Genomic DNA, 18,150 nt, shown 5'->3' on the forward strand with positions numbered 1-18,150 from the left:
GCTACCCATGGGGAAATGGTAGCTTTTTCACCTGGCAGCCCTAAGCTGTGCCAAGCCAGCAGAGCGACTGCCTTTGTGAGTTGCTCTGAGTGAGTCTCTCTGGTTGACGCGATGGGTATCTCATCACCCAGATCACCCAGCCCTGCAGAGAGGAGGGTTGCCAGGGGTTCTGCTACTGCTACAAACACCCCCAGCTCAGCTACCATGAAGGATTTGAGGGCAGAGGAGCAGTTGGTGGTGAGTCTTGGCAGCAACAGCAGCTTTTGCAACTCGTTGGCCCCTTTAGATCTCTCTTTTTAGAAAAAAAGATGGGAATTTAAGAAGTTTCCTTGTACTGAGTCAGATGTAATTTGTTATTTAGTTGTTTCCGACTCTTTGTGACCCCATGGACCAGAACATGCCAGGCCCTCCTGTCTTCCACTGCCTCCCGCAGTTTGGTCAGACTCATGTTTGTAGCTTCAAGAACACTGTCCAACCATCTCGTCCTCTGTTGTCCCCTTCTCCTTGTGCCCTCCATCTTTCCCAACATCAGGGTCTTTTCCAGGGAGTCTTCTCTTCTCATTAGGTGGCAAAAGTACTGGAGCCTCAGCTTCAGGATCTGTCCTTCCAGTGAGCACTCAGGGCTGATTTCCTTCAGAATGGAGAGGTTGGATCTTCTTGCAGTCCATGGGACTCTCCAGAGTCTCCTCCAGCACCATAATTCAAAAGCATCAATTCTTCGGCGATCAGCCTTCTTTATGGTCCAGCTCTCACTTCCATACATCACTACCGGGAAAACCAGAGCTTTAACTATACGGACCTTTGTTGGCAAAGTGATGTCTCTGCTTTTTAAATGTATGTAAATAAGTGATGTACAATTCTTTGGGTGAAAGAGAGGGAATTGATAAATCTTCGATTGGTTTGAGAGCAGACTTCTATTTGTTGCATTTATATTCCATCTGGAGTACATGGTTCTCTTTCTCCCCATTTTATCTTCTCAACAACCCTGTGAGGTAGGTTAAGCTGAGAGGCTGTGACTGACCCACAGTCATGCCTGGTGAGCTTTGTGCCCAAGTGGGGATTTGAACCCTGGTTTCCTAGGTCCTAATCCAACATCCTTAACTAGTACACCACACTGGCCCTCTCCAGCCTGTTGCCTTCCAGGTGTTTTGGTCTTGTAAGAAACTGCCTTGGTCCATCTTGCTCAGTATTCCTTACACTGCCTGGCAGCAGCTCTCTAGGGACTCAAGCAAATTCCTAGCCCCACTTGGTGATTCCAGGGACTGGACCTGGTATACCAAGATTCTCTACCACTGACCAACAGCTCTTCTAGAGCTCATAGGATTGGGAAATCTGCCCTGTCCCCAAACTCAAGAGATCCTTCTGCAGAGAGGACAAGCACTTCCCTCATGCTCATATACAGCCACACCGCTTTACATATTCCAGGGATAGTTAATACATGTGTGATCTGGTATTTATTATATGCAGGTGTATGCAAACACATTTAAGTAATAAATCCATTGTAAAGTGCAATTTCTTACGTTGCTGGGAGAGGGGTTGCTTCAAAGAGTCCATCAAACTCTGCTATCATTCAAAAATATTTGTTACATACCTGAGGTATTAAAAAGAAAAATCCGAAAGGCAGTAGGATTTCCTGGTTATGTGCCATTTCATCTGAATGCCCTGGCAGCTTGGGGTATTGCACAAAGGAGCAGGGTAAACAGCCCTCAAAGAAATTCTAGCTCTCTAGGCCTCTTCTCATGAAGCAACAGCTAATCAAGGCTTGTTGTGAAAATAGATCTGTTCCCTGTAGGAACGGCGCTTGCAGCTCCAGGGCCAATCTCTGGCATATTCCCAACTTGATGACAATCCAGCTAAGAGCTAAAGTCAGTTCCCTGATCTGAACATGTCCACTGTTTTCACATTTTGTTCCCTTTCACCCCTCTGGATTTTGCAAAGATTTATTAGATCCAATAAGGGAGAGACAAACAGAAGTAAAGTTAAGGCCAGTCTCTGTAGTAGTGATGAATTTCTAGCGACTTCAGACAAACTTGGGTGGGTTTGCACAGTCGCTCTCTACATCCAGACTGTTTCTCTTTCCAAAATGTGGCACCACCAACCACACATATTTACACCAGCACAAAATTAGTACAAGGGAAAATCGCGCAAGAAGAGAAGAGCAAGATGCAGACCATAAAACTGTCACTGAATGTACTGCATGCCATTGAAAGTGTGTAGGGTTGCCATATTTCGCCCCATACGCTATTTTCACCAGTTAAATCCCGGACATGTGGGAAATTCTGTATGGCAACCCTAAAAGTGTGGTGCTCAAAACAGTCCAGATATGCACAAGAGTGGCTTGCCATTGTGTTATTGTTTGGATATTTGCATTGCTCAAAACACCTTACTTTGAAAAACACTCATTTTCCTGCTCCATTTTCCTTAGTATTTTACCTTCACAGAGGTGGTAATACTGCCTGGACTGTGAACATTTCACTTTAAAGGGGCTCACATGATGGAATCCTGTGCCGTACAATTAAAATCCCCTTCATGCTGACAAGTCAAGGGAAAAGTTACTACTCTGGTCTTTGCCCTGATACACTAGTTTGCTTTGTGCAGGATCTCTCTTTTTCCTCAACAAGAAAGCTTTCAATCACACAAGCTCCACTTCTAAGTAAACAGGACTGTGCAGAAGTATTTACGGCTAATGCCTTTTAACACTACATATGTGCTAAACGTTCCTCTTCAACCAGGCCTCTGGCTGATTAAGCTTCCATGGCCTTTTAAATGTGATTGTGGGAGGGGAAGTTGATTTGGGTTTTTTGCTCTATTTGTGTTTTTATCCTGCATTTTTATCTTGTGAACTGCCCTGAGATGTTTGGATGAAGGGTGATGTATAAATTTAATCAGTTAATTAATAATAATAATATGATTGTGGTGGTGGCGCACAGTCCTCAAATTATGGGTTTCCTTTTACTTAGTCTGCTAGCCTGAGTAACTTGACAGTTCGTGTGTTACAGGAAACCCAATTCTTGTTTCTGCCTGCAGGTAGCTCTCCGGATCCGTCCCATCAACGCAGCTGAGGTGGAGGAAGGAGCAAACATTATAGCTCACAGATTAGGTGACCAGGTGAGAGGATGGGCAGGTAGCTGCGGGTTGGATGGGAGGAACCACAGCCCAGTGGCAAAGCACCCGTTTGGCATGACATCTCCAAATAGACATGAAAATGCCCCCTGTTTGGAACGCCAATGGAAACAGAATGCCGTATGTACTAGATGGGTCTTTGGCCTGATCCACCAACCTGACTCTTACGTTATTAAATAGCCCCAGATCCAATCCCTGGCATCTCCAGGTAGGGCTGGGAAGAATATTTTGCATATTAAATTTGTATCCCACTCTTTATCCAAGAAGATCAGGGCAACATACACAGCCACGCTCCCCTCCAATTTTTTTACCCAGTGAAGTAGGTAAAGCTAAGCAGAAGGACTCAAAGGCAGCTTCTTAATTGAGTTGAGATTTGAACCTGGCCCTCCCCAGTCCCAGTCCAACACTAACCACAACGCTCTCTTTTAAGAACATCACATTTAGAAAAACCGAGCAAAATGCATGCATATTTGCAAATCCAGATTGCAATTTTCTGGTTGCAGAATTTCATATGCAGGAATTCATATGCTTCCAGTAAAGTCATGTTATGTGTGTATGTGTGTTCCTCCGTTTATTAGTTATTGCATCCTTTCTCCACCCTGCTCTTCTTCCAAGATAGCAACACAAGGTAACTCACAACCCAGAATACACAATGCAAAATACAATATTAAAAGATACAATAAAAGCAGCCTGAAGTCAAAGATGAATCATTAGCAATAAATGATCATCATCAGCTGCAAAATCAACACCGGCTAAGTCCCAGATGGTACAAAATCCAGGGAGTGGTTGTTCCAGAGTCCATTGAAACAACGGTGTTCCTGTTATGTCTGTTAAATTAATTTTGGAGGAACTAATGAAAATTCAGTCAGTCTTTCAAACGCTATTGGTCTCTCCCCTTGAACCTTGCACACACATGCAAACATTCATACTTTTGTCTTTTTCATTGGCTACGTTCTAGGTGCAGAACACTGATTTCAGTCCGCACTAAGACTAGCGGGCATGCATTGCTGCTAGTTTCCACCAGCCACCAAAAACCATTGAAGAAACATCTTCTACCCACTGGTGTCCATTGAGACATACATATAGCTGTTAACTGTGCAAAGGATTAGCGACAAGACCAACATCCTAACACAGTACTGATATTCAGAGCCAGTGTGGTGTACTAGTTAAGTGTTGGACTAGGATGTGGGAGTTCAAATCCCCCACTCAGCCATGACTTAGGGCTAGTCGCTGCCTCACAGCCTAATCTCCCTCTCAGGGTTGTTTTGGGGATTAAATGAGGAGTGGGCAAACCATGTATGCCATCTTGGCTCTTTGGAGAAAAAGTGGGATATAAATGAAATCAATAAATAATTTGGTGGCTGCTGTCTTGCTTCTTCCCATGTTTTCATCGCTGCTTGGCATCTGTGCTCTAATTTGTTTCTGTTTTAGAAGGGCATATAGTTTCTAATCTATTGCAAACAATTCCCTAATTGTGCATTTATCCAAATCGCTGCCAAACTTTCTCTGGAGCATTGGGGCAAATGGTTCCGTGAAGCAGTCCCTTGAGGCTGAATGTGGCTGCTCCTGATGTTTTTTCAGCGGAGAGAAAGGAATATATTTTTCCTTCAGCGTTGTTCCGGTATACAAGTGGGGAAGACTTACTCCCAGAAGAATCCAGAGAAACGAGGCCTGATCTTTAACTTTCCATTTAAGAAATCAAACTTCTATTTTCAACTATGCATGGGACCAACGCCGTGCATTTTAAAGACGTCAAGAGTCATGGCTCCCTCCAAAGAATCCTGAAAATTATTATTATTATTATTATTATTATTATTATTATTATTATTATTATTATTATTAATTTTATTTATACCCCACCCATCTGACTGAGTTTCCCCAGCTACTCTGAGCGGTTCACAACAGAATATTAAAAACATGAAAAGACATCATACATTAAAACTTCCCTAAACAGGGCTGCCTTTAGATGTCTTCTAAAAGTCAGATAGTTGCTTATTTCCTTGACATCTGGTGGGAGGGCGTTCCACAGGGCAGGCGCCACTACCGAGAAGGCCCTCTGTCTGGTTCCCTGTAACCTTACTTCTTGCAGCGAGGGACCTGCCAGAAGGCCCTCGGCGCTGGACCTCAGTGTCCGGGCAGAATGATGGGGGTGGAGATGCTCCTTCAGGTATACTGTACCGAGGCTGTTTGTAAAGGGTGTGTGGAAAGTTGTTAGGAGGTCCCTAACTGAATTATTAAGAATCTGGGAAGCGGGGGTCAGTCTGGATGATATTATGTGTCCCTTCCACACCTGTGGTCCTCTGTATGTGTGACAGAATCCATAAGAGGAAAGCCACCAAACCAGTTCCTTTGTAAATGGAATGGTTTTGGCTGGCCTGTGATTTACATGTCTAAAAAGCTTGCCACAGAGACAAATGTGTGGGCCTTTTCTTACCTGGCTGGATGCCACATCGCCCTAAAGTGAAGAACAGTAGCCCAAGTTGGGGTTGCTGTCTGAGTGAGCTGGCTAAAAGCTGGAGAGACAAAGACATGTTTGCTCTGTCCTGGAATTCCCTGGAAACTTAATGGGGAGGTGAGATCAGTTGCAGTGTTAATGCTGTGAGCCCCTCTCCATCCTATGCTCGGGTTGTATATATGTGTAAATAAAAGCATATATCCTAAAGGCACTGCAGTCTCCTGTGACCTTCATTCAAAGGAAACCGAATCCCTGAGAATGGGGTTGCTTGTAGTATTATGATTCCAAGCACCCTTGTTTAAAGCATTTAATCCTTCACACATTGCATTATGAAGACACTGAGATAGGGTTCTTTGAAGGATTTTTTACATCAGGCCTTCATCTCTTGACCTCCCCCCCAACCCCCCCTTTTTACTTTGTTTTCATCAGTACCCAATAGCTAAGAGTAAGCCCTGACAAGGAGCCTGTGTGTTCCACCCCCTGAAAGCTGACTAAATGTGCAGCTATATAAATTAGCATGTGCAACTTTTATGCGCATTTGTGTCATGGCTCTGCATCCCAATTCTTCTAAGCAGTGCTCCAGCTTTTGAGATTTTGCAATCATTTCTTACCTCTTTAGGACAAGGTGTCCATTCTAAAGGGGAGTAATATGCAAAAATTACCTCTTTGGGGTTCACAATGCATACTTCTTCATGGAAACATTTTGAACCCAGTACCAAGCTACTACTTCCATCCAAGGGACCCCTGACAATTAGGTCCAGTCGTGGCCGACTCTGGGGTTGCGGCGCTCATCTCGCTTTATTGGCTGAGGGAGCCGGCGTACAGCTTCCGGGTCATGTGGCCAGTATGACTAAGCCGCTTCTGGCGAACCAGAGCAGCGCATGGAAACGCCGTCTACTTGCACTTTGATGTGCTTTCGAACTGCTAGGTTGGCAGTAGCAGGGACGGAGCAACGGGAGCTCACCCCGTCGTGGGGATTCGAACTGCCGACCTTCTGATTGGCAAGTCCTAGGCTCTGTGGTTTAATCCGCAGCGCCACCGGGTATTAGGCACTTAAACTGGAAATGTGGTAAATGGCTGTGACTGTTCGGGCAAGCTATTGCTTTTTTGCAGTCTTCACCAACTTGATGTCCTTGATAAGTTTTGGATAGCACCTCCTACCCAGATTGGTGAAGACGGCTTTTCATAAACATTAATAGGCATATGGCAACAAAAGGGGTTGGTTCTACACTGGAGACTTAGCCTGTGTCCAGCCCTATCCTGGGAGTGCCAGATTTAGTGCTTGAAGTTAACAGCTGGCTTGGCTCTAAGCTGGCACCATCACTATACTTGCCCAAACTAAAGGTGTGAATCCATTTCTCCATAACAGATGGTGGTTTTGATGGATCCAATGGAAGACCCAGATGACGTTTTGCGAGCTAACAGGTCCCGGGAGAAGGCATTCATCTTTGACATGGTGTTTTGCCACAGGGCAACCCAGGTAAAATTAGATTTCCCACCCATCTCTTAAGCAACCTGGATGCCATAGGCAGGGCCGGGACAAAGGCGTTTTGCCACTGAAAGCAGAGGGCAAGGTATAAAATCTGATTTAGAGGCCCAGAGCACCGAAATGATTATGGGGGGCGGGGACCGTATGTACTGTAATTCAAAGCAAAATGCCAAACCGTCAAATGAAATTTTATTTTTTGAAATGGCACAAAACTTAATGTGTGCTGAAACATACATGCACATATGTGATGTGCAACACATGACAGGAATCCAATCTACATTAGTGGGACCCCCCCCCCCCGGTTTAAAAGGGTATAAGTAATAGAAAGGGAACAGAGAAGTTGGGGAGGAGTGTGGAGAGCAGTGTTAGGAAATCTAACAAACTTCTGATCCTTCCTAAGATGACTCCATTGATTCTTTCGTTTGAAATATAAATTGCCCAGTTATTTTAAATAATAATAAAAAACCTTTGTGCATGTGTGTCCCTGTTTCGCTGGTGTCCTGAGCACGTGCCTAGTCTGCCTGCTGGGTAATCCTGCACTGTGTCTATTGATCTAAAACAAATCTGTGCTGCTTCAGCAGCTACACTTTGGAACTCCCTGCAGGTTCCTTCACTGCATTTGTTTTTGGTGCCTGATAAATAACATTCTTGTTTAGACAAGCCAAGCCAAAGGATTAAAAATGCTGAGGTGAATTTTAACCTGCTTTAGTTAAACTTTTTGTATGTTTTATAATATTTTGGTCTTTTTTGCTTGTTGTTATTGTTTTAACTTTTTGTGAATGAACCTGAGGGTTGTTGTCTCCTCCCCCCCCCCCACACAACCAAGCAGTGCATAAATTTTATGAAACAATACACAAGCAAGCAAGCAAGCAAGCAAGCAAGCAAGCAAACAAACAAACAAACAAACAAACAAACAAACAAACGTGTTAGAAGCATTGCAGGAAGTTGGACTAAAATACCCTCAGGGTCTCTCTCAGCTCTGCAATTCTATGTTTCTGTGAAATAGCTTTCAGAATTCTAATTTTGAAACAGAGAGATTTTTGTGGGGAAGGATCTCTCTACCTCCATCTCCCTTGTACATTTGCTCTGAGCAGTTTCTCTTAGCAAGACATGATCTGTTTGTATTCATCCTGACTCTTCTGTCTAACTCACTGGGGATGGCATTACCAAATTCTAAGCCTGAAGCAGAGTTGAGAGCTGGAGGTCTCCTTGGGGAATGAATGAGGTCATATTTTCCTTGCTTGTTCGTTCTACAGGTTTGTTCTACAGATGTATGTGTTGATCTGAAGCTTGCCCTGTTAGGCCAGGTTGTATAATTTCGTATCCCCCGCTCCTTCCTAGGGCTTTGGGGAGCAGGTGTGAGGGCTCTGGCAGGGTCCTAGAATCTTCCTCCCATCTTCCCAAACCTTAGTTAGCACTTTCCTAGCTTTGGGAAGGAGGTGGGAGGCCTCTAGGACCCTGCCAGAGCCTTGAGCCTTCTTCCCAAAGCCCAGTGCCTTGGGCAGACAGTGAGAGGGCTGCAAGGCGGGCAGGTGCCAAATTTTGGCCTTGCTCCTTACCTGCATGACAAGGCAGTGTGTGGCCTGCAGGTTCTGTGTCAAAATATTTGTCATGGTCTGGTTCATGGGCGATCGAAGTCCCGGCAGGGGACGTCGGGACCGGGGGCAAGATGGCGGGGTGGGAGCAGGAATGGGAGTCCAGAAGCCAGGAGTCAGGAAGCCAAGGGTCCGAGGGTCAGGATGCAAGGAGTCACGAAGGCAAGGCTCCAAGGATTAAGAAGCAAGGAGTCATGAGTCAAGGGTCCAAGGAGCAAGGAATCCAGGAACCAAATGCAGCAAGGCAGGGAATGTGTTGCTGTGGCAAAGAGCTGAAGGGAAATGCTGACTTTATATCCCTTCCCTTATATCCCTTCCCAGCTCTTGCCACCAGGTGCTGTGAGTTACCAATCGGCCTCACCTCACAAACTTAGGAAGGCCCCAGTCCTGGTCACAGGGCCTGGCTCCTGCACGCACACATGACCGTATTCTTGCAACCCACTTGGTATTCAGGTGTTACTGGACTCCAGTTCCCAGCACACAGAATGATGGGAGTTGGAGTCCATCATCATCTGAAGATCCACAGATTCCCCTCCTCTGCATTAAGCTCGATCTGAAAGCTTGATCTGCTGCTCCTTATTGTTCCTAGGAGGAGGTGTACCTGTCCACAACAAAAAATCTCATCGAAGGAGTCATTTCTGGCTACAATACTACCATTTTGGCATATGGCCCCACAGGTAAAGTGGAGGGTGAGATACGCGATGCTGGTGTCAGAGGTGGGCATGGTTGGGCAATGGCTAAAAGATTGCAAGGTATTCTTCCATCCCCCATTTAGTCATAACCCTGGATAAGATCCAGCTGTTATATGGGAAGAGTCTAAAGGAGGTTTGAGAGGAGAGTTAATACAGAAAGCCTCTCAACTGGAAAGAAAATTTAAGAACTAACCAAACAGCTGATTTAGAACAAGAGCACAGAAGAGCTTGTTCCCCCAGACTATGCAGAAAAATGGAAACGATAAGAAAACAATGACTATCGTAAATTGTGCTCAGGTGGAAAGAATATTTGAAATATTAAAAATGATGATATTTCATAAAAGGCAACAACCCTGGTATACTGTTAGCAGCACAAATGAGAACAAGAAGAAGGTACGTGGTTAAAAACACTCAAGCCGGAGTGTGGCACTCAAATCAGAAGTGTAACACTCAAAACTGAGCATGTTTGGCTTCCGAAAAAAGTTCGCAAACCAGAATACTTACCGTACTTCCGGGTTTGCAGTGTTCAGGTTCCAAGTTGTTTGAGTACCAAGGCATCTGAGAACCAAGGTACCTCTGTACTGTAATACTGTAATGACAGGGTGCAGCAAAAGGGCAGCAAACAAAATCACCCAGGAAGACGAGGTGGGAAGTCGACCAAAAAAATAAATAAATAAAAATTAGGTATATGTGGAAATTTTTCCTTTTTCTTGAAATTTAATAAAATATTTTTTTTATAAAAAAAAATGTTAGGGACTCGTTTTGAGGAATGGATTGGGAGTGGATTGAGCCTTTCAGTTTGTGGGCTGCATCAAAGAGTTGCAAGTTGGGAATTAGAGTCATTTCCAAAATGTTTGACTTTCTTACACCCCCCCCCCCGTGTTTTCAACCAGGTGCTGGGAAAACCTACACTATGCTGGGGACGGATTCTGAACCCGGCATTTATATCCGTACCCTCAACGACCTCTTCAGAGCTATAGAAGCCACCAGTGGGGACATGGATTATTCCGTCTGCATGTCGTACCTGGAGGTGAGATGGCTGGGCTGTGAGCCATCAGAGGTGGATCTGAGGCAGAAGGGCCTCAAAGTGACTTCTCAGGGTGGAGACACCTGCTGGCAAATGAGGGGCTGTGGCTCATCTGCCCCACTTGCAGAAAGTCCCAGGTTCCACCCCCAGCATCTCAAGAGACTCCTGCATGAAATCTAGGAGAAAGGCTACCAGTCAGTGTAGACCAGGCTTCCTCAAACTTGGCCCTCCAGATGTTTTGAGACTACAATTCCCATCATCCCTGACCACTGGTCCTGCTAGCTAGGGATCATGGGAGTTGTAGGCCAAAAACATCTGGAGGGCTGAGGTTGAGGAAGCCTGGCATAGATAATACATGGATTCTTATCTCATTATACATGACTAAGCCATTTTTCACCTTCTCACCCCTTGCCTTTTCCTGTAAGACCTATTGCAGTCGTTAAGAGTCGTCAACAGGCTCATCTCAGCTATCTGCCAATCTCCCATTCCCACCACCCTTCTGAGTAATACCCCTCCCCACCTTCTCACTATATAGAAGGATCTGGCAACTTCTGTTTCAGTGTATCTGAAGAAGTGTGCATGCACACGAAAGCTCATACCAAGAACTAACTCAGTTGGTCTTTAAGGTGCTACTGGAAGGAATTTTTTTATATAGACAATACAGTCATACCTCGGGTTGCGAACGCTGTGGGTTGCGGACCGCGCCAAACCTGGAAGTACCAGAATGGGTTACTTCCAGGCTTCGGCGCTCGCGCATGTGCAGAAGTGCAAAATGATGTCATGCGCATGCGCAGAAGTGCCAAATCACATCACGCACGTGCGCAGAAGCACCATATCGTGTCACGCACGTGTGTGCGGAGACGCACCGCTGCAGGTTGTGAACATACCTCCCGCACAGATCACGTTTGCAACCTGAGGTATGACTGTACTGAGATAGATGAGTCAGTATACTGACTCAGTATAAGCTTCCTATGTTCTAAGTGGCATCACTTATGAATGGAAAATCCAAATGGCCTCCATCCCTTCTCAGTGACACCACCAGGGACACATTGCAGGTCACCCCTGTGGCTCCTGGGTGTCAGGAGCTGCCCACCTAGGCTATAACTAGGGACTCCCAGCTGCCTCGTGCAGTGAGCCCCCAAGGCTACAGGACTGGAGAGACTCCCTGCCTGGGCAGGCTGACCGTTGGAACTGTTCTCTCTGCCCTAAACCCATCTCTCTCCTTTGTTGCCCTTCCTTTCCCTTTTCGAAGATTTATAACGAAGTCATCCGAGACCTTCTGAACCCGTCTTCGGGATTTCTCGAGCTGAGAGAGGACTCCAAGGGGAGCATTCAGATTGCAGGGATAACGGAAGTCTCCACCACTAATGCACAGGAGGTAAATTGGACTGGCCTTCAGTGTGGGAGGGAAGAATGCTATAGCTACAATTCGCAGAGTGACTGAAGAAGAAGAAGGAGAGTTTGGATTTGATATCCCGCTTTATCCCTACCCTAAGGAGTCTCAAAGCGGCTAACATTCTCCTTTCCCTTCCTCCCCCACAACAAACACTCTGTGAGGTGAGTGGGGCTGAGAGACTTCAGAGAAGTGTGACTAGCCCAAGGTCACCCAGCAGCAGCATGTGGAGGAGCGGGGAAGCGAACCCAGTTCACCAGATTACGAGTCCACCGCTCTGAATCACTACACCACACTGAACAATCAATCCCTCTCCACAGGGAATTCTGGGAATTGTAGCCCAGGGTGGGTGGTGGAATAGGAATCTTCTAAGAACTACGACCCCCCTTTCTTACAACACATTGCAACGCCATGTGCACAGAAACATGGTCGCACAAGTTCCTGACCTGATCCACGGCTGATCCTAGCCCTCTGTCTCCCTACTCGTATGGCTTTTACTAGATCATGCAGCTGTTGATGAAAGGGAACAAGGAACGGACTCAGGAGCCTACGGCAGCGAACAAGACCTCTTCGCGTTCCCATGCGGTCCTGCAAGTGCTGGTGAAGCAGACGAGTCGGGTGAAGGACATCAACGAGGAAGTGAGGGTGGGAAGGCTTTTCATGGTGGACCTGGCCGGGTCGGAGAGAGCAGCCCAGGTGACCTTGACTATTCCCTCCTCTACCTTGTAATAAACAAAAACCTGCCCTTATTCCCTTATGGGGGACACAAGAGCCCTTTGCAGGTTCTCCATCGGTCGGAGGCCAACCAGAGAATATTGAGAAGCAAAGCAGCTCGTAAGCCTGATCTTTGTTGAACTGTTGCAACAGGGTGCCCCCTTCACATGCAGGAGAAGGAGGAGGACCCAGAACCCAGGTGTGCCCGCCCTTATATAGACATTTTAAATTGCCAGCCCTGGAGTCCAAGACCACCCCCAGAAACATCATACCTACATCACAGAAAGGAGGGGGTCTACAACAGAAATCTGAGTGCGTTGTTTACCTCCTCTTTGGCAGGTTACCTGTTAATGCTTACTTGATTGGATACCCTGGGGAGCCTGGCCAGTCTTTTGTAATGACAAATACTTAGTTCCTGAGCCAGGTCACAGGCTCACCCTATTCATACACAGACATACCCTTAAGACAGGATTTGTGAAGGAAAAGACAATGGGGAGGCTTTTCCATTTTCCTTGACCTTGCAGAGAAATCATTTGGTCAGTTTGGGAGTCAAAATGGTTTCCGGGCTGTTTTCCTGTGCTGCTTCAGAAATGTGGTTCATATATTTATGTACGTGTTTGTTTGGTACATTTATGAACCGATATAAGACCTTAAATTTCTTATTTCAACCTCCCACCCACCCCTCAATCTGTTCACCTCCCAACTGCAATGACTCTGCTTCTGGCCTAGAAGTCATTGAAATATAGGGTCAGAAGGGGCCCCGAGGCTCATCTAGTCTAACCCCCTAAAAGGCAGGACTCTTTTGCCCAACGTGGGGCTCGAACTCACTACCCTGAGATTAAGAGTCTTATGCTCTGCTGGCTGAGCTATCTGAAAATCCCTTCTTTTCCCCATTGAAAACAATTGACCCGCTGCATCCTTCACAGACGCAGAACCGGGGCAAGCGAATGAAGGAGGGGGCCCATATCAATCGGTCGCTGCTCGCCTTGGGAAACTGCATCAATGCGCTGAGTGAAAAGGGGGCCAGTCGGAACCAGTACGTCAACTTCCGAGACAGCAAACTCACCCGATTGCTGAAGGTACTGCTGCTTGGGGGAATTAGAAAGTCCGTTCTCAAACTTTTTTCTCTGGGCCAGGCTTTCGGAATAAAAATCTGCTTGCTCCACGGTGAATTTTCTATTGGTAAAAAATACATTAGAGAACGAAAAGCAACTCTTAGCAGTGCTTGATTTAGAACAAAGATCACAACTACTTTATAACATGGTAAGGGGACATCTAGAAAGTATAAAACAATGCAGCTGCATAAGAACATGAATCATTCCCCAAATATAATGATAAACAAGCCTGTTACATAGGTACCTGAAGTATGAATCATAGAATCATAGAATCATAGGGTTGGAAGAGACCACAAGGGCCATCGAGTCCAACCCCCTGCCAAGCAGGAAACACCATCAGAGCACTCCTGACATATGGTTGTCAAGCCTCTGCTTAAAGACCTCCAAAGTAGGAGACTCCACCACACTCCTTGGCAGCAAATTCCACTGTCAAACAGCTCTTACTGTCAGGAAGTTCTTCCTAATGTTTAGGTGCAATCTTCTTTCTTGTAGTTTGGATCCATTGCTCCGTGTCTGCTTCTCTGGAGCAGCAGAAAACAACCTTTCTCCCTCCTCTATGTGACATCCTTTTATATATTTGAACATGGCTATCATATCACCCCTTAACCTCCTCTTCTCCAGGCTAAACATGCCCAGCTCCCTTAGCCGTTCCTCATAAGGCATCGTTTCCAGGCCTTTGACCATTTTGGTTGCCCTCCTCTGGACACGTTCCAGTTTGTCAGTGTCCTTCTTGAACTGTGGTGCCCAGAACTGGACACAGTACTCCAGGTGAGGTCTGACCAGAACAGAATACAGTATGTGTACAGGCTCAATGAGAGCTTGCTTTTGCTGTGTGATCTCATTTATGTTAGGTCTGATTTGAGACAAACAAACTCTGATCTCCTCATCAACACAAATAAGCTTTTCTCTTTCCCGATGTTTCATATTTGTCAGAAAAGATATATTGAATATCTTTGAGTATTCCGCAAATAACCAAAAAAAAATTGGATACTGTACTGCACTTAAATGTTTCTTTGATTGTCCTTGAATCTCCCCACCACAGTCTCCATCCTCTCCTGCCACACCCTTTGAGAGCCACTGGCATAATGAATCCAGGCGACGGAGGCATCTCACAAGTCCCACAGATCCCTAGTCTCTTGTGGCAGAGCTTTCCACGAAGTCGGGGCCAGTACTGAAAAGGCCCTGGCCCTAGTTGAGACCAATCTAACCACCTTGCGACCTGGGACCTCCAAAATGTTGTCATTTGTGGACCCTGAGGTCCTCCGCAAGGCATACCAGGAATACTTCAGGAATGTAGCAGATTATTGCTTATATATGAGAGTCTTTAACAGCACTGCTTTCAGAGGGCTGAGCTTGGCCAGCCATTACTAGCCAGCTATAAATGGAAATGTCACCCATGTAGGACTCGCTGGGAGGTAACAGCAGAACGGTGATGATTGCTCACGTCAGCCCGGCCAGCACCTCCTTTGAAGAATCTCGGACCACCTTGATCTACGCCTATCGAGCAAAAAACATCAAAACTAGGGTAAGGCGCTCTGTTCTGCTTCCTGCTTTTAAAAACAATTTATTGATTATCAGATTCTTACAACACATTGCAATGCCATGCGCACACAAAATAAAATGCCCCACCTTCGCCCAGAAGATAAGAGTGTCGGCAACACATCCAAAATTACATCCAAACGACATGATTAGCGCCTATTCCAGACAACCATTTGTATAGAAGGCAGTACACAATTTATGGTGCCCAAAAGGTTTTACAAATGTGAGGGGAGTCCTCTGTTTTCCTTTTCAGCTATGTACATAATAAAGCTTTACCAATCAGCTGGAAAAGAGTCTGTTCTTCAAACCTCGTGTTGATTTTATTGGTTTTTCCACAAGTGCTATTTGCCATACTTTTATAGTACCAGTTTGTCAAAGAAGCAACTCCTAAATTCTTCCAGTATCTTGCCATTATGAGCTTGGCTGCTACAAAAGGCAACTTATACGGGGTTTGAGCTGTGTTATCTCCTGTAAAAAGGATGCAGGTGGCGCTGTGGGTTAAACCACAGAGCCTAGGACTTGCCGATCAGAAGGTTAGTGGTTCGAATCCCCGTGACGGGGTGAGCTCCCATTGCTCGGTCCCTGCTCCTGCCAACTTAGCAGTTCAAAAACACATCAAAGTACAAGTAGATAAATAGGTACCGCTCCGACGGGAAGGTAAACGGTGTTTTCGTGCGCTGCTCTGGTTCGCCAGAAGCGGCTTAGTCATGCTGGCCACATGACCCGGAAGCTGTACGCTGGCTCCCTCAGCCAATAAAGCGAGATGAGCGCCGCAACCCCAGAGTCGGTCACGACTGGACCTAATGGTCAGGGGTCCCTTTACCTTTATCTCCTGTAAAAAGACAGAGCTCTGGACAGGTTTTGCTAACTAAAACCGAAATGCAAGAATTAAGGCCAGTCCCATTCCATTTGCCGCCTGAGGCTTCTACCTTCCACCATATACTTAAAGCACTATGGTGCCTCTTTCAATAGTCATGGCTTCTCCCAAAGAATTCAGAGAGCTGTAGTTTGTTGAGGGTACTGTTGAGCCAGTATGGTGTAGTGGTTAAGAGCGGTAGTCTCGTAATCTGGGGGACCGGGTTCGCGTCTCCGCTCCTCCACATGCAGCTGCTGGGTGACCTTGGGCTCATCACACTTCTCTGAAGTCTCTCAGCCCCACTCACCTCACAGAGTGTTTGTTGTGGGGGAGGAGGGGAAAGGAGAATGTTAGCTGCTTTGAGACTCCTTAAAAGAGAGTGAAAGGCGGGATATCAAATCCAAACTCTTCTACAGAGAGTTGCCAAGAGACTCTTCTATTCCCCCTAACAGAGATGCAATTCCCAAAGTTCCCTGTGAAAACAGATTCACAGTTAAACCACCTTAGGAACTATAGTTCTGTGAGGGGAATAGAGGCCTCCTAACATTTCTCAGCTCCCTTAGCAAACTACACATCCCAGGATCCTGTGGGGCTAGCCAATTGACAGTGGTGTCCTAATGCTTTTCAATGTGTGGTGTGGAAAGCAGACCAGACTGGCAGAAGAATCTTATTGCCTCCACAGTAGGATAATTTGGGTGTGTGTGTGCAGGGCAGGCTACGTGGCAACAATATCTCCCAACATGTTGCTCCCACAACCTGCTCCCCGGCGTCTGAGGCGGCTGCAGGACCCTGTCTAATGGTAGGGTTGGCCCTGATAAGAATGATCTTGCCATGACATAGCAAATCATGTCCTAACAGAGACCAAGACCCTTTCAGCTGCTGAGATTGTCAGAGGGGCCCTTCTTGGAAGTTCCTCTGCCCCCAGAGGCTTGAGAGGGCAGGGCCTTCTCTGTGGCAGCACCTGCATTCTGCAGGTTTCATAGAATGCTGAAGGCATAGCTGTTTACCCTGGCTTTTGACACTTGAGGTGTATGTTTTTAAGACCCACCTTATTTTTACGGTTGTAAGTTGTTTTTAATATTGGTGTGTTAATGCTGTAACCTGCGCTGGGACCTTCGGGTGAAGGGTAGACAATAAATATATATATATAATTCAGCCTCAAATCTGCATTAAACTCCCTTATTGATTCACCCTGAGTCGTTTTTAAAAATTTATTCCAGTACCACCCTTCTTATGCTCTTACCAATAGAGTCGTACCTGGTTGACAAACAGCTTAGTTGCCGAATGTTTCGGCTCCTGAAGGATTGAAACCCAGAAGTGAGTGTTCTGGTTTCCGAATGATTTTTGGAAGCTGAATGTCCGGCGCGGCTTCTGATTGGCTGCAAGTAGCTCTTGCAGCCAATCAGAAGTCGAATGGACTCCCAGAACACATTGTCAACCAAGGTACAACTTTACTTGATTTTCAGTAGAAGTGATAACTCTTCATCTGCAGCTGCTGTTTGCATCAGGTAGTATTTTAAAGATCTACATTGGCTCCCAGTACGTTTCCGAGCACAAGTCAAAGTGTTGGTGTTGACCTGTAAACCCCTTACGGCCTTGGCCCAGTAGACCTGAAGGAGAGTCTCCACCCCCATCGTTCACCGAGGTCCAGCTCTGAGGGCCTTCTGGTGGTTCCCTCACTGCGAGAAGCAAAGCTACAGGGAACCAGGCAGAGGGCCTTCTTGGTAGTGGCGCCCGCCCTGTGGAACACCCTCCCATCAGATGTCAAGGAGACAAACAACTATCTGACATTTAGAAGACATCTGAAGGCAGCCCTGTTCAGGGAAGTTTTCAATGTGTGACATTTTAATGTATTTTTAATCCTTGTTGGAAGCCGTCCAGAGTGGCTAGGGAAACCCAGCCAGATGGGTGGGGTACAAATAATAAATTGTTGTTGTTGTTATTAAAACTGGATGCATCACCAGGTGTTCTCTGCCCCGGCAGGTGAAGCGCAACCTCCTCAACGTCTCATACCACATTGCACAATACACCAGCATCATTTCGGACCTGCGCCGGCAGATCGAATGCTTGAAGGCGAAGCTGGAAAATCAAGAGAGGGAGAAGCGCCTTCTCAGTCCTGCGGTCAAAGATGTCCAAGGCAGAGGAGATGGAG

At 46.2% G+C, this 18,150-nt stretch overlaps 1 protein-coding gene across 1 annotated transcript in view; it reads left to right on the forward strand.

Annotated features, from left to right (window-relative positions):
- LOC308572903 (kinesin-like protein KIF19) overlaps positions 1–18,150 on the forward strand; it is a 36,569-nt gene continuing 18,419 nt past the window's right edge. The window contains exons 1-10 of the mRNA XM_081169415.1: positions 1–237; positions 3,028–3,108; positions 6,948–7,058; positions 9,252–9,339; positions 10,248–10,384; positions 11,634–11,759; positions 12,276–12,470; positions 13,415–13,567; positions 15,006–15,128; positions 17,982–18,150. Coding sequence (XP_081025541.1) covers positions 112–237; positions 3,028–3,108; positions 6,948–7,058; positions 9,252–9,339; positions 10,248–10,384; positions 11,634–11,759; positions 12,276–12,470; positions 13,415–13,567; positions 15,006–15,128; positions 17,982–18,150 — 1,309 coding nt within the window. The 5' untranslated portion in view covers positions 1–111. The remainder of the gene's footprint in view (positions 238–3,027; positions 3,109–6,947; positions 7,059–9,251; positions 9,340–10,247; positions 10,385–11,633; positions 11,760–12,275; positions 12,471–13,414; positions 13,568–15,005; positions 15,129–17,981) is intronic.

The sequence above is a fragment of the Podarcis bocagei genome (genome assembly GCF_964188305.1).
Source record: "Podarcis bocagei genome assembly, chromosome: 14".
Taxonomy (NCBI): domain Eukaryota; kingdom Metazoa; phylum Chordata; class Lepidosauria; order Squamata; family Lacertidae; genus Podarcis; species Podarcis bocagei.